The sequence below is a fragment of the Chrysemys picta genome, chromosome 9, assembly GCF_011386835.1.
Source record: "Chrysemys picta bellii isolate R12L10 chromosome 9, ASM1138683v2, whole genome shotgun sequence".
Classification (NCBI taxonomy): domain Eukaryota; kingdom Metazoa; phylum Chordata; order Testudines; family Emydidae; genus Chrysemys; species Chrysemys picta.
In genome coordinates, this window is record NC_088799.1 from 83,934,401 (window position 1) to 83,950,201 (window position 15,801).

General features: G+C 37.9%; 1 protein-coding gene across 14 annotated transcripts in view; it reads left to right on the forward strand.

Annotated features, from left to right (window-relative positions):
* LOC101939167 (ubiquitin carboxyl-terminal hydrolase 12-like) overlaps positions 1-15,801 on the forward strand; it is a 152,610-nt gene that overhangs the window by 80,141 nt on the left and 56,668 nt on the right. For 9 of the 14 annotated variants that reach the window (XR_010590271.1, XR_006174627.2, XR_255630.4 and 6 more), the window contains exons 2-4: positions 7,580-7,660; positions 13,034-13,247; positions 14,378-14,604. Coding sequence is in view for 9 of the 14 variants with exons in the window: in XM_005291771.4 (XP_005291828.1) it covers positions 7,580-7,660; positions 13,034-13,247; positions 14,378-14,604 (522 nt within the window). In the remaining 5 variants the exon portion in view is untranslated. Of the gene's footprint in view, positions 1-4,626; positions 4,706-7,579; positions 7,661-13,033; positions 13,248-14,377; positions 14,605-15,801 lie in introns of all 14 variants that reach the window. The other 5 variants (XR_010590272.1, XR_010590273.1, XM_065556587.1 and 2 more) reach the window with 1 other exon arrangement.

Here is a 15,801-nt window from a genome sequence, read left to right on the forward strand (position 1 = left end):
AATATTTTAAAATTCTGCAAATTTTATTTGTCAATAAATAAATGTGGAGGCTCCAGCATGCCAATGGGAGCACAGGCAGAGGTGGGAGATCACCTTACAGGCTCATTCCCACCCTCCACCCACCCCCGAACACAGACTTGGCAGTGAGGCTGCACCTGACCCTGACACAGTGCAAGGGCCAGGCCTGCCCAATAAACACCCCGGGGCCCTGCCGCTCCATGTGAAGTACACTGGATGTAGGCAGGCAGGCTCAGCCCAGCAGGATCCAAGTGTGGAGGGGCTTAGTGTGGGAAGATCCAGGTGTGGGATGATAGGGTTCTGTGTGGAGCAATCTGGATGCAGGTGTCTTGGTGAGGGGTCTGGGTGCGGGGGGATCTGGATGAACAGGCTCATTGGAGGGGTTCTGGGTGCAGAGGCACTGGGACTCTGCAGGGGGATCCAGGTGAAGGTGGTTGGGGCTCATCGGGGTGGGGGGGTCTGCATGTGGAGGGCTCAGCAGGGGGCTCTGGGTGCTGACTTTGTGGGCTGTGGGTCTGGGTGCTGGCTTGGTGTGGATCAATGGAGTGGGGGTCTGGGTGCGGGGGGCTTGTCAGAGTGGTCCATGTGCAGGTGGGGTGAGGGTTTGGTTGTGGGGGGTGGTCTGGGTTCAGGAGTGCGGTCCAGATGCAGGGAGGTGGGGCTCAATGGGGAGGGGTCCGGATGCAGAGGGTGAGGTTTGTCGGGGTGTGGGTTCAGGTGCAGGGGGCTTTGTTGGGGGGTTCTGGTGCAGGGGGTGAGGTTTGGCAGGGCAGTCTGGGTATGAGGCGGGTCCAGATACATGGGGGGTTAGGCGGACAGGGAAGCAGCTCCCCATACAGTGACTCCACCCCACCACAACTGAGGAGTGATGGAGGCAGGAAGTAGAGGAATGCGGAGCTTCCTGCAGCTGGAGAGGTTTCTGGGGGTGGATCTGACCTAGCCCTGGACACTCCTTTTGCAGGGGAAGAGGAAGTCCCTTCCTGCCCAGCCGGGACTAGCAGCTGGGTAGAAGCCACTGACTGGGGCATCTCCAGCCCTCCCCCGCAGTGATTTACCTCTCTGCTAGCTGCTCCTGAAACGATGCACCCACACTGCTGGGGAGCGGCACATGATTGCTCTTGCGGCTTCCCTTTACTTCCCCATCAGAAAGTCATTTTTCTGTGGGGAAGCAAAGAAATCTGCGGGGAACATGAATTCTGCATGCACACAGTGGCGCAGAATTCCCCCAGGAGTAATACCAATCATGGTGTTATAGACCTCTGTCATATCCTCCCATAGTCGTCTCTTTTTCAAGCTGAACAGTTCCAGTCTTTTTAATCTCTCCTTGTATGGAAGCTGTTCCATACCCCTAATGAGTTTTTGTTTCCTTTCTCTGTCCTTTTCCAATTCTAATATATCATTTTTGAGATGGGTTGACCAGAATTGCATGCAGTATTCAACATGTGGATGAACCATGGATTTATATAGTGGGTTTATAATATTTTCTGTCTTATTATGTCTCTCTTTCCTTCTGCACATTGAGCAGATATGATGCAAAGATCTCTTTATTGAGTGGTAACAGCTAATTTAGAACCCATCATTTTATATGTATAGTTGAGAATTTTTCCAGTGTACGTTACTTTGCATTTATCAATATTGAATTTCATCTGCCTTTTTGTTGCCCATTAACCCGGTTTTGTGAGATCCCTTTGTAACTGTTTGCAGTAAGCTTTGGCCTTAACTATCTTAAGTAATTTAGTATCATCTGCAAACTTGCCACCTCACAGTTTACACCTCTTTCCAGATCATTTATGAAGATGTTCAACAGCACAGGTCTCAGTACAGATCTTGGCGGACCTTGCTATTTTCCTCTCTCCAGATACTCCATGATGGGTTTCCAGATGTCAAAGCTCCTAAATCAGTTTTTAAATTGTATATAGATGAACTTGCTTTGCAGTTTCTTGGGCTCTGCTCTGTCACTTCAAGAGTAATGTGCTATTGATTATAATTAATATTGTACCCTTTAACGGGATAATCTTTAAGGTTCTTTGTGGCTGGCAGGGAACTAAGTATACAATCATTCTAGGCAGGCGCTCCCTAATGTAGATGTTAGTGATATCCATGAGCAGTACTTGTTGGGGAGTAGTTGCTGCAACTATTGTAGAATATATATTATCCCAGGATGATGATGATTTTTGGTCACAATTTAGCAGATGGCAGTACTTCCCCTACTTGCAAGCAAAGAAAGAAATAATTGCTTGGAATGTGTAGATTAGTATTTCCTGTGCAAAATCCTGCAGGTTACAACTAAACTTCATGATATTTCTGTGAAGTATGGTGAACTATCACTGTTAACAGATGGATAAACCGCAGCACAGAAAGGTTAGGTGACTTGTCCAATACCAGGAACTAAGCAAGTTGAAGGAACCCAAAATTCAAGTTTCCAGTCCCTCTAAACACTAGGGACCTGATCCAAAGCCAGTCTGTCAGTTGAAAGATTTCCATTGACTTCAGCAGGCTTTGTATCAAACCGTAAGACAATATTTGTGCTCTTATAACAGAATAAAATAGAATGGGGGAGATCTCAATCAGGACAGATTGTCACCATTCCTTGCAGCTCCATAGGATTTGCAATATGGTAGAAATTGCTGGGCACAAGTGAGTGTGCATTGTTTCTGATTGTCAAGTGATGTAAATAGTATCACCACTTTAGTCAAAACCATGAGGATATATTCTTAGAATCAGGCAGCCTTTCAGCTGGAAGATTTATGCTGACTGGGTGAATTTATAATTGATGTTTAGTTTCTGCACAAATAGCTACGTATAGAAAGTTACACTGGTTCAGAGAGGAAGTACTGTATATCAGCACAGTTTCTTAAGAATAAGGTATTTATATTACAAGTTTCCATGGACATACTCCAAGGCTCATGGATGTACTTTTTGGAAGGAATTATTTGTCCCTGGGGCTGGGGGATAATAAATCAGTTCCAATCTTGTCCACCTAACTGCTTTCTTTATACTATAAAGGAGTTATTTTGAAATACAAGCATGCTGAGAAGTGAGAGAGGAACAGAGGTGGGAGACAGAGTTCCTATGCAAAAAGCAAGGAGAACCAGATTTAAATAAAAGTATTTGGTTCCATTAAATGTTATTCTAAAAGGTAACATGATACATGTGAATTACCAGTGTTGAGATTCTGAATCTGATTTAACTAGGCTTAACTGTAAGCTTTTGAGTACTAAGGTGTTTGAGTCATTCTTAATCAGAATTGTATCAGTAGCCTGGGAAGCAAACTAGTTTGCAAACAATCAGTAAATCTCTGTTTGTTTATAATCTGTAGTTTAAAACCTAAACCCCCATACACAGCTTTAATCATGTATGTTAAGTAAACCAAAATCTTGCATTTCTGCATTATAGGTGACACAGTCATTGTTGGTTTCCTGCAAACAGCTTGCCATCAGGTCAAGTGTAAATTCTCACCCTGTATTTATCACCGTAGAATATTGTATTGCTGTCTATATATGGAATATATAACACTTTCCACTATGTAGATTTACTGCAAGCACAAACAGTTATGACTTCTCAAATGACAATTTATGGTAAGAGTTTGTAATAATTTTTTGCACTTTTAACCCTTTAGTTTGATTTTGAATTGTAAAGAGCTTCCTGTTTCCAGCATTTACATTTGGAAACCGGGTACTGTTCTTCATGAACAGATCGTATTTGTCTGTCCTGAGGCAGCTCTCTAGTTAAAAATAAAACAGAAGTCTTGTCTCTTTACTTATTCTTTCAAAGTACAGTTCTAAACTTTTGCACAACCTAGGTTTTTTGATTGGTGGGGAGAAGGGGAAGAGGGCAGGGGAGATCTCTTCTCTTCCCCTTCCCCAGTTTGCCATTGTAAACATGACTATGTGCTTGCTCCATCAGATTACATTTTAAAATCTGATTAGCATAATTGCATGATGTTTGAAACTTGTAGCGTTTCAATTTATCTGATAATGTTAAAGAGCATTTCTTTGAAAAATGTGTAGCAAATGTAATGCTAGTTGAGGTCAGTTATGCCACAAACAATGAGCGCAGTAGCAATTTGGCTACTTTTAAGCAGTCCAGTTTGTCATCTAACAGTAGAATTAATTTGCAAACTATTAGAAGTAGTAGCAACATGATCTCTACTCTGAAATCCGAGCATTAAAGGGACGGAGAGTTTCATTTCAACTTTTCAGAAGCATCATATTTTAATAACATAATGACCCAGGTTATTGTACAGTCTTCCGCTTTCTTTCTCTGGCTGTTGTAGCTCTGCACCCTAACATTTTGAAGATTTGAGTGTAAACATTTTGGTGTTCTGTAGGCACGGTTTTACCTAAGACTGTTACCAATGAGTTTTTGGAATTAAATTTGGGGCTGTGACACCTCAGCAGTAACCTAGTTAATTTTCTCTGTGTATTTCTCAGTAACAGGATCACCGTCCTGCAGTAAAGACCTTAGAGATCTATCACATATGTGTATGAAGAGGATCATTTGTAAATCTGTCAAAATCTAAGTTTCTTAACCGTGTATTAACCAATTTTTATCACAAATCATGTTGCTTCTTATGTTTTGTGATTCCTTTCTATTTCTTCAATCTAGGTCATTCCCTATAGATCTGAAATAAGAAATCTGACTGCAGAGTTTCCATACCTCTAGTTAAACTAGATTTTTTTTAATAGTAAGTTTTCTACTTTTTATAACTAGTCATATCAGCTTTACAAAGTTACCATGAAAATGTAACAGCCCAAGTTACTTGCCCATCATTTGTCCTAGTGATTGATAATAAAAATGCTTATAGTATTTACTTGTTCATTAAAAACATTACTAACTGTGGGGAAATGGGTGAATAGCACTTTGCAAGGCTGAGCAATAATATACTTAAACTTTTTGTTTTGTTCAATTCTTCTTCAAGGTTTCAGTGATTTAGGCCTGGTCTATACTTGAAATTTTGGTTGACATAGCTTTGTCGGCCAGGGGTGTGAAAAATCCACACCCATGAGCAATGCAGCTGTGCTGACCTAACTCCCAGTATAGTACAAATAGGTTGATGGAAGATTGCTTCTGTCAATTTACCTACCATTGCTTGGGGAGGTGGTGTTCTACCTTGACAGAAAAACTCCCTACATCAGTATAAGCGGCATCTATGCTACCAGATTATGCTGGCATAGCTACAGTGGCATAGCTATACCGGTATATTTCCCGTAGTGTAGATATGCTTGTATAGTCCCTGCAGCGTAGATATACCCAAGTGTAAAGACTGTTCACCAGAGCAGTAGGATCTCTAATGTCTTAATCCTACCTGTTCTCAATAATGCTTTCCAGGAACAACAGAGCAGAAAAGATTGAATTTCTAATGTAAAATATGAGCAGAAGCTAAAACCTTGGAAGCTGGGGTGAGAATCCTTTGTGTTCTTTTATACATCATAAAGATGCAAAAGAGGTACAATCCTAATTTTTTTCTCATCTGCAGGCCACTTTTTTGTTTATTACTATTCATCACATATCAAAAACTTAAAGGATGTGCAAAATAGCGAAATGAATATTTCTGCTGGAACATCACCTTTTGCATTGGCTAATTTTTTATGATTTTCAACTATGCAAATGTCAGATTTCATTAATATAGTTTTTTACTTAATATTTTAATTTTCACTTTCAGTTACATTTATTTAAAAAAGCTGGAACAGCATTGTAAAGATTTTATGAGATTATTAAAAGGACTCAAAGCATGTCTAAGCATCTTTAGATTCAAAAAATAGCTATGGAAAAGCACTTGTCATTAGTGATTCAGATGCCTTAAAATGCTGTTTGAGCTATAAATAGGATGCTAACAGAAGACTTGAAATTGGAATCTGGCAACTGACAGGCACAGTTCTAGATTGTTCAGCAGTCTTCACATACATTTTCATAGGTAGTATCTTCTGGTAATCCACTTTCTGGTGTAGTTTGACTTCCTCAGTGGATGATTCAGGGAGACACATTGTTCCTTTCCTGTAGCACACTCCTCCACTTAAAGATCTATTTTTTCTCATGGCACCCATCTTGCCTATCATTCTTCCTGCCCTTCAGTCTGTTTTCTTTAATCCATCTACACAGCGAATTTATTTTGAGTTCCTTGTTTATTTTTACAGCACATGCTCCACTAAATTTAAATGACCTTCCTGGATGACTGACTATTCTGAGATCTCCTTAGTGAATATGGAAAAACACTCTTTTTCTCTAGCAGATTTTTGTATAGATTCAAGTGCAAAAATCCTTCAGTTTGATCAGTAGTTTGTAGTTTTGATGTTCACTTCAAGATAAGGCAGTATCTTCTTTTAAATATAAACCCATAATGGGATATTATAAAGTGGAGTTTTTAAGATGAAAGCATGATATCTTGATAATATGAAATGAATTTAAATGAAGTGTCCATACTATGTTGCTCTTTTAGGATTTGTACAGCTAACTGCAAATAATGTTTTAGGTCCTATTCCTATAAGCAGGTCCATGCAGGTACATTGAGGGATCGGGAGGGAGAGGGGGGAGAAGAGGGAGGGATAAATTACATTTTTACGCTCTTGAAACTCTCAAATGTTATAAAATCATTTTTTCAGAATAATTTAAAATTTGTTGTGAAAATATGGCAGCTACAACTGTTTGATTTTAAAAAAAGACCAGTACTTAACAATTTTCACATACTTTTTTTCTATTTGTAATATCTTTGGAAATATTGAAAATGAGCTACATTTCTGGTTTACACTTAAATTTTTTTTTTAATTTTTTAAAAATTAATGCTACAAGAATTACATAAATCAAAAAAGATGTTGCTTTTCCATTGTCCAGCATTAATAAACTGTTTCTGTTGTTCACTGCCATGCTCCCCAGCACCTCTGCTGGAAGCTTACTATGCTAGAGTTAGTTGCACCAGCATTGTTAAGGTTGTGTTCTAGTTTTCAGTTAGGTTCTAGAAATAATGTAGAATCAAACAGTTGAACAAAAATGTGTCATGTTACCATGCTGATTCCAGCCTTGCAAGCACACATCACTGCCTTGTAGATAACATTTGAATTAGTATGCAGGAGTCCAATACATTCTCTGTAAAACTGTACATTGTTGCAATTTAATTTTAGACTCACTAAAAGATTGTACAGCAAAGTTCAATATCTGTCTTTCATCAAGGTATTAACTTGCTTTACCATCCTTCTTTAAAATCTGAAATGCACAAATAGTCTAACGTTGAATTAATTTTTGATGAAAGGGGACCTATTACATTAACAGGTAGGTCTGGTCCAGCTGTCTTATCCCACAACTTCTTAAGAATCAAGGAAAGAGATTTTAAACAATTGTATTCATTGAACCCTGAAATCTAAGCTACAGGCTGATGGGCATTATTTTAAAGTATTGCTTCACATCTACATTCACTTCCCCTTATGTATAATATAAAATGTTTTAATTAACAGTTCCATTCTCACTCTCTTTGTTTGACATAAATGGCATGAATATTAGATTTTTGAGAGGGAGAGTGAGTTTTTTCCTAGTAGTCATATGTGGGTATTTTTTTTGTTTTCCCCAGGGCGCCAATGCCTCTGCTTTGGAGAAAGAGATTGGTCCTGAACAGTTTCCTGTGAATGAACATTATTTTGGCTTGGTCAATGTGAGTGAATTTTCTTTACTATTTTTAAAATGCTGCTTTCTATTTCAATCCTCCTATTCCGAAATTGACAGGATTCTCTTTTAGAACCTTATCCATGGGTAGTTCTGGCACAAAATAGAAATCTATTTAAGCACTACATCCTGTAACATGCATGCTAAATTTTGTTTTTAACTAAAAGATGAATCTTAAAAGTTAACTGTAGTATAATAGAAAATGTTAATGATTACAAAATTCCGTGGGACGTTCATACTTGGGCACACTTTTAAATGTAGGATCAGAGTAATTAAAGCGGGTAAGGCCAATAGGACATAGGGTAGATAAAAACAGGGTATGGTCCTCCACCAATGAAGATGTATCAGATATTAAACTGTTTCTTTGGTGGGTCTTAGTCCCAAAGGCTCAAACCAAAAGAAGCTGTTTGCTTTTCAAATCCCATGTTTTTCTTATGGGCTTAGAGGGGACAGTCGTGTTTGAGGAAAGATCAGAGAATACAGAAAAATACCAGCTAAGTCAATTCCCTTTGTGTAGAAATGTACTTTTTTTCAGGCTTGCATCAATATGAGAGCTCCTGTTTAAAACAACTGTTTGTCATAACTTCAGTCAGTTTTCGTGTTTACAGTGTGATTAAGGCCTGTAAGGCCATAAAAATTGCCTAATTTGCAATGTTATAATTAAATTAAGGATTGTGAAAAGAATGCAACATTATTCTATCACTTATGTTTAGAATGTCAGATTAATGCTTCTGGATAAGGAAGGTGAATGTAACATTCAATCTGTCACACCCTTTTATTAATAATATGATGTAAAAAGTGAAATGTTTACAATTATCACAAGACATAGTTCATTTTTCATGTGAAAAATATGGCTCTGGTTAACTTCATTCACAGTAAATTAAATTTACCTCTTCTTCCCTTAGACACATATTTCACATCAGAACTGAAACAACCTAATATACCAAATAGTGCTAATATAGTTACTAAAGTATTGCTTGCCTACAGCTGCACATTGTGAACTCATTTGATTTAATTGATTTTTGCTTTGTCCGTAGCAGATCATGTTCTCAGACACTCAACAATCTAAACGCACTGAATTATCTTCCTTAAGTGTTGTGTTAATGGCCATTCCAATGCATCTGAGATTTGTATCATAATGGGAAAACATGGAAGGCATGTTCTGTTGTAGCATATATACCAAAGTGATAAATAGTTTGAAGAAGAAAAAATTGCCTTCTAAAAATAGAGAATAATCCTTTTACCGCCCACATGCAATCAGGGCCGGCTCCAGGGTTTTGGCCGCCCTAAGCAGCCAAAACAAAACAAAACAAAAGCCGCGATCGTGATCTGCAGCGGCAATTCGGCGGGAGGTCCTTCGCTCCCAGGTGGAGTGAGGGACCGTCCGCCGAATTGCCGCCGAATACCTGGACGTGCCGCCCCTCTCCGGAGCGGCTGCCCCAAGCACCTGCTTGAGAAGCTGGTGCCTGGAGCCGGCCCTGCATGCAATATTCAAAAGGACAAAATATGTCTAATATCTGTAGTTTGTTTCCTTTGATAATTATTTTGGATTTTTATGTCTATATCAAAAATTCCTTCCCCACTATCTCATTTTTTTCCCCTCCTGTTGGTCTCAGCCCTCTTGGTAAAGTGTGAAATCAGCTGGAGCACCTAAAAGGGTTTGCAGAACAGTGTTTGACCTCCTCAGTTTTTAATCCTCTATTGTGAAGCTGTAACGTTTTCAATTTTAAGAGGCTCCTGTCCTCAAAGTGCAGTCTGTTGGGAATTCTCTGTAGATGGGTAATTTTAAAATTATTTTAAATTCAATTAAAATTAGATAGCGTTTGAGCTAAATATTTTGTTTTAAGCAGGATTTCTTAAACTGAAAATAATGTGTTTTGATTTTTTTTTATTAGTTAAAAGTAATTTCATTTTATTTACTGGCCTGAATCCTCTAGTCATTTTTCGTGGATATACAATGACATTTTCCTGTTGCTGTGTGGGCTCCTATAGGGGAAATTGACTATAAAGAAGAAACAGTGAAACTGACTAGACAAAGAGCTGTTACACAACATGAATAAAAGGAAAAGGATATTTTATTTAAAATTGTATAGTATAAATGTTATAATTGTAATGTTTATTTCAGAAAGTGGTGTCTGTAATACAAATGAGGGCAAGGTCAGTAGCTGGGTTCTTCAGTACATTTGGGGTGATATCTTGGCCATCTTGAAGTCAGTAGAAGTTTTGCTATGGATTTCAATGAGGCCAGGACTTCATTGTTGGTGTTTTTACTACTTTGGGCCTTGAGATTCTAATACAAGCTCTTTGAGGTATGTGCTTTTTTGTGTTTGTAAAGTACCTAACACACTTTTGGATGCAACATAGTTAATCACACCAGAGTTTTATACGCAGGATCTATTAATTCCACACGTTGTGATCTGATTCCTCTGTGTGTACCATCAAAAATCACATTGACCTTTTTGCTGCCATATCACAGTGTAAACTCTCTAACCCAGAAATTAGCAATACTGAAAGAACTGGAGGTTAGTAATGGACAGCAATTTCTCTATTAACCTCCTGTTCTTTCAGTATTGCTAATTTCTAGGATCCTGCCTCCCATTAAATATGTTTTGGGGATTTCCCCCCCAAATATATGAGCTAGTATTCTTCCAAAAGATTTTCATTTTTCTTTTCTACTAGTGTTTCCAATCTTTCCAGGTCCTCTTGCATTATTTCTCTGTCATCGTTGGTGTTGCCAACACTTGCCAATTTTGTATCATCTACAGATTTCATGAATGTGCTGGTTATTCAGTCTTATAGGTTATTAATAAAGAGATGGACTAAGAATAAACATAAATTAAATGTTTGTTCAGCTTGTATATTTCTTTTGATCATGTAACTAACAATTTTGAACCATTGTTCCTCATTTCATGTACCATGTAAAATGATGTTAATGCAACTATAAGGATGACAAGGCTGCAACCTTTTGAGCTGCATGAATTAAATTTTAATTTTATATTTCTCTCAGCCAGAAAATTGACTATTAACTTGCAATCGTTCTGCCACAGTAATTATACAAAATTCTGGTGCACACTGTAGCCATATTCCCAGAGTACCACTTAATGTGATTATCAGTATTCTACAGTTGGTTTATTTGTATGTTAATTATGTTTGTTTAAAATATTTCACCCAGAATGCTCTTGAGATGCAGAGCTCATTTACAAGAAAATGCTCAGGACAGGCAGACCTGAAATCATTGTTTGTTTGGCTTTTTTGAGTAACAAAATGTTATACAATCCAGTCATTATAAAATAAATTGTGCAGATTACTATAAACAGAAGGAACCAAACCACCAAAAATGAACTATTTCATGTCATTGTATAAAAGCATCTAACTTTTCAGTGTTTTAAGTGTTTCTCCTCGTTAAGCAATCTGGAGCACATTGCCTCTAGCCCTGTCCTCTAATGACACAGCCTTCAGATATGGCAGATGTAAAACAGCTGCTCTTAGATATCGCTGCATCATGTGTGTTTGCCAATATTTCATTGTAAACAGGAAATACTTAATGTGTTACTTGTTGTCTCAAAAGGCATATTGGTATCTGACACAGGCAAACATAAAATCTGAATCCACCTATTGTGACCTTGTTACAATACTGTAATAGAACTGATCTGAAGGGATACAGTGATGCTACCAGTTACCATCCTGTCATTTTGCTCCTTGTGTCCACGTTACGGTCTTAGGTCTCTCAGTAGCACATCTTCAGATCAGTGACTGCAGCTTCAGTCCTATGCAGGACTAATAACCATGCTGTCACTCACTAGTTTTACCTGCCTGTGACAAACCCTGGAATAGCCTTCTCTTAGCAGACATTCATTGTATTATCCCCCATACACATAGCCCTCCCCTCAATAAATTAACTATGGTGGTTGCTTGTGTAAATAAAATAGAATTTTAATACTAACTAAATTACCACAGAAAAAAAACTTGCAGATAAGATAACTGCTTTGATCCAGATCCTTAGTAAGTTTGGTAAAGGTATTATATTAACATAGTTACATAAGAAATGAGAGAAAGCAATACTACTTCAGCACCTATAATGGAGAATCTGTTCCACCTAGCTGCTCTTCTTGTCAATCATGCCACCTTTAAATTGACATGTGTTAAGCTCCAGATGAAACTCTGCTACTGTTAGTTCAATCCCCTGAAATATAGGCTAATCTTTTGATCTTCAGTTCGTATAATCAATGCTAAAATTTCCCATTTGATCCACAGCACATACTGATTATTCATTAATATGTACCATTCTTGATCCTTGTTTTCTAAAAGGTGTAAGATGCTTGGCCCAATTTACCCAGATACTGTAATTATTTATTACAGTTTATTATTCTGTATTTTAGAGATGGTCTTCCATAAAGAATTTGGTAATTGAAACTTTGTTTGAGAAAATTTACTTACACACTGTCTGGGCTTCCAAGATTGAAAGCAGTTCGATCTAATGTTTACTTTCAGTTTCTCCCATCCGATGGGAATTATGGCCAAGATTTTAAACAATGACTAGTGACTCTGTTGCCTTAGCTTTTGCATGTCCAAATTGAGCCACTTTGGAGGGGCCTCTGAAAATGAAGCACCCTCAAGGTTTATCATGTTCTGTCCCAAAAATCACTTTTAAAAATATCTTGACTGATGAACCTTTGTATATTTTTTATTTAAAACTCTTCAGTGGTTGTAAAGAACGCAAATTCAGTAAGTGTCCTTCCAGTGTTTTCTTTTACTTTTTTCTGTTAGTAAGATGTTCCTAGTACTACAAACATTCCTCACTATAACTATTGAGGATACCGTCTCATAACAGTTAAGTTTTTTAAAAGGCCCATGGTAACATCTTCCATAAAAATAGGCTTCCTCTCTAGTTAACATATGGATATTTAATTAGAAAGGTCATTAGTCCGTTGCTTTGCCAGAATTACAAATGTCAGTTCTCAATATCTTCGCAATAAGTGATTACTCAGAACACCAAAATTTGGATGGGTCTATCATGCTAAAAATCTTATGCAGAAAACCTTCCTTAATTATATAACTTTAGACAAAATTTAAAAAAATCTCATTTTTCACACTTTGTGTTACAGTTTGCTCTGTTCAAACAAAGAAATTGTTATGATCTGTCATTCACATTTTGATTCTCGTGCTGTTGTGATTTAGGTTTCCAGCATTTCAGATGGAATGTCTCAATTAGAAAAGTTTTTTAATTTCATAAAAATATTTCTCTACATATTAGTTTTTGTACTTCTCTGTTGTTTGTCCTTAGCTTCCTCAGTCTCTCTTTGTTGGTTTCTTTTTAACAGATGTAATAATGGAAATATGTGTCTTGTTCTGTTTTAACCAGTTTGGCAATACCTGCTACTGCAACTCAGTCCTACAGGCACTTTATTTTTGTCGTCCGTTTCGGGAAAAAGTTTTGGCATACAAGGTCCAGCCCCGGAAGAAGGAAAGCCTCCTTACGTGCCTCTCCGATCTCTTCAACAGCATTGCCACACAAAAGAAGAAGGTGGGAGTCATCCCACCCAAGAAATTTATTTCCCGGTTGAGGAAAGAAAATGGTAAATGAATAACTGAAGTACCTGATCAAATTTCAATATTAGGATATTAGGCTGCGCATTTTTAAGTAACCCGAACTCTTTTCAAGTATATCTAGTGACTGACATTTGGCAAGTTTTTACTAACTGGGTTTTTAAAAGGTTCATGCCCCAATTTATGTGGTACAAATTTTCACCGCTTGTGTAGTATAAAGAGTGTGTAGATGGTCCCTGTAAAGTATCTTTATTTAAGGTTGGTTTTCCATCTGGTTTAGTGATTCCATCCTGATGTCGGCCAATCACACAGAGGGTAGGGAGCCCAGAGCTTTGGATGCCCTGGCTATTCTGTGCTAATATAATGCCAATATAGAGGTCTGTAACAAGCCATTACAACTTAGAGCATCACTGGCAATGCTTTAAATTGTACCATGGACTGGGTACACACATAGTGAGGGCCAGATTAGGGAAGCTCAGACGTGGCTTAAAGTCACTCTCACCCTCTCTTTCTCTCCTGTACTCGGCAAGAAAAAAGTAACGGGTAATCAGTTTTTCTTTGTATTGGGAATCCAGTGGTTATTTCCCAGGACTAGTTGTGAAGAACCTTTATGCATGTTATCTTTTCAAGCCCAGAGACTGTAAATTATCATTGATTTACTGTTATAGGATTTTTTTCATTTTCCTCTTGAGGTAAGATATTGGACTTCATGTACCAGTGGTCTCTTGCAGCACATCTGAACTTACTCATCTTACCCTCATTCCCCAAAAGAATCAATGGAAGCCAATTTTATATGTTTGTCAGGCCAGCCTCCCTTAACTTAAGGAGCATAATTAATTTTTAGAAGGCTGCCTTCCTCCTGGGAGCCAAGAAGTAGGAGAGTGCGTAACCTGAAGTCCATAACAACTGTTGCTAGAACTACATAATTACAGCTCTGTTTCATATAGCATCTTTGACATAGTGTATACTGACATAATTTAGAGAGTTAAATACTGTTAACTAATAGCAGTGGCTAAAAGATTTTAAAAATTATAGAAGAGAGAAAAGAACGTGCAGTGCTTCACTAGAGCAGAGTGGCCTTATAAAGTTTTGCTTTAATGATAGTATTGTTGTTGTTATGCTCTTTCATTCTTCACAATCTTTTCTGTTTCCTTTCCAGAATTATTTGATAATTATATGCAGCAAGATGCACATGAATTCCTAAACTACCTACTAAACACTATTGCTGACTTACTACAAGAAGAGAAAAAACAGGAGAAACAGAATGGCAAACTCCAGAATGGCAGCATTGAGAGTGAGGAAGGAGACAAGACTGATCTGACATGGGTCCATGAAATCTTCCAGGGAACACTAACCAACGAAACCAGATGTCTTAACTGTGAAGCTGTATGTTGAAAAACAAAACATCTCTTTATTTGATTTTCAAAGGCACTGGACCATTTTCCCTAATTCTAAACAAAATTTTTCATTTATTAGGGTAGATGAAATTGAACATTTTCTGATTAAAAATTGAATCTAACCTATTTTATGGCTGTATCAGCTGTCCATTCAAACTAGTACTCATTAAGGTATGTTTCTTAGTAAAAGCGCAGTGTCCTTTCCTTCCCCCTCCCCATTTCCACCAAAGCAGTTTGCACCTGATGGATAGGAGCCACCTTTTTGTCCTGTTGTAATTTCTTGTGACAGTCATAGTGTATGTTGTGTTTCCACAAGAGTTACTCACCATTTACTTACAATGCTAAATTTGCAGTGGTGTTGTAGCCATGTTTGTGTCAGGATGTTAAAGAGACAAGGCACGTGAGGTAATATCTTTTATTGGACCAACTTCAGTTGGTGAAAGAGACAAGCTTTTGAGCTACACAGGCTGCTTCTTCAAGTCTGGGAAAGGTACTCCTGAATTTGTGTTTTAACCAAGTGTTTTCAAGGGGGGAGGGATAGCTCAGTGGTTTGAGCATTGGCTTGCTAAACCCAGGGTTGTAAATTCAATCCTTGAGGGGGCCACTTAGGGATCTGGGGCAAAATCAGTACTTGGTCCTGCTAGTGAAGGCGGGGGGCTGGACTTGATGACCTTTCAAGGTCCCTTCCAGTTCTATGAGATAGGTATATCTCCATATATTATTATAATTATATTATAAGTCAAAAGATTACATTTCTTGTTGTTAACCCATAATCACTGTGTTGAGAATGAAGGAGGGATCAGAAAGACTGAAACTGAAAGAACCACTTTTGAGCTGGGAATTTGTACTTAGCCATGTAGTCATTGGTTTAACAGTATTTCAAACAAATGAAAGCCTTGTTGGGAGGAAAAGAAAAATTAGTATAATATTGGATAGCAACATTTTTTTTCAATAGCTCCAAATACTAGTCAACAGTTTAAATCTAAATTATTTTTATGCTCTAAAAAGGAACTTTCTAAAAATGCACCAAATGGGCTTCTTTCTCAGGGATTTTGAGACTAAATGTGATTGGCTCACAGGTCAAATGTTTTCCTAAAGGCCAGGCCTTATCACTCACCCCAGCATCTGAAAATCCTGCTCTTTCTGTCTCTTATATCTTTCCCAGTACTAAAGAGTCTGAAATATG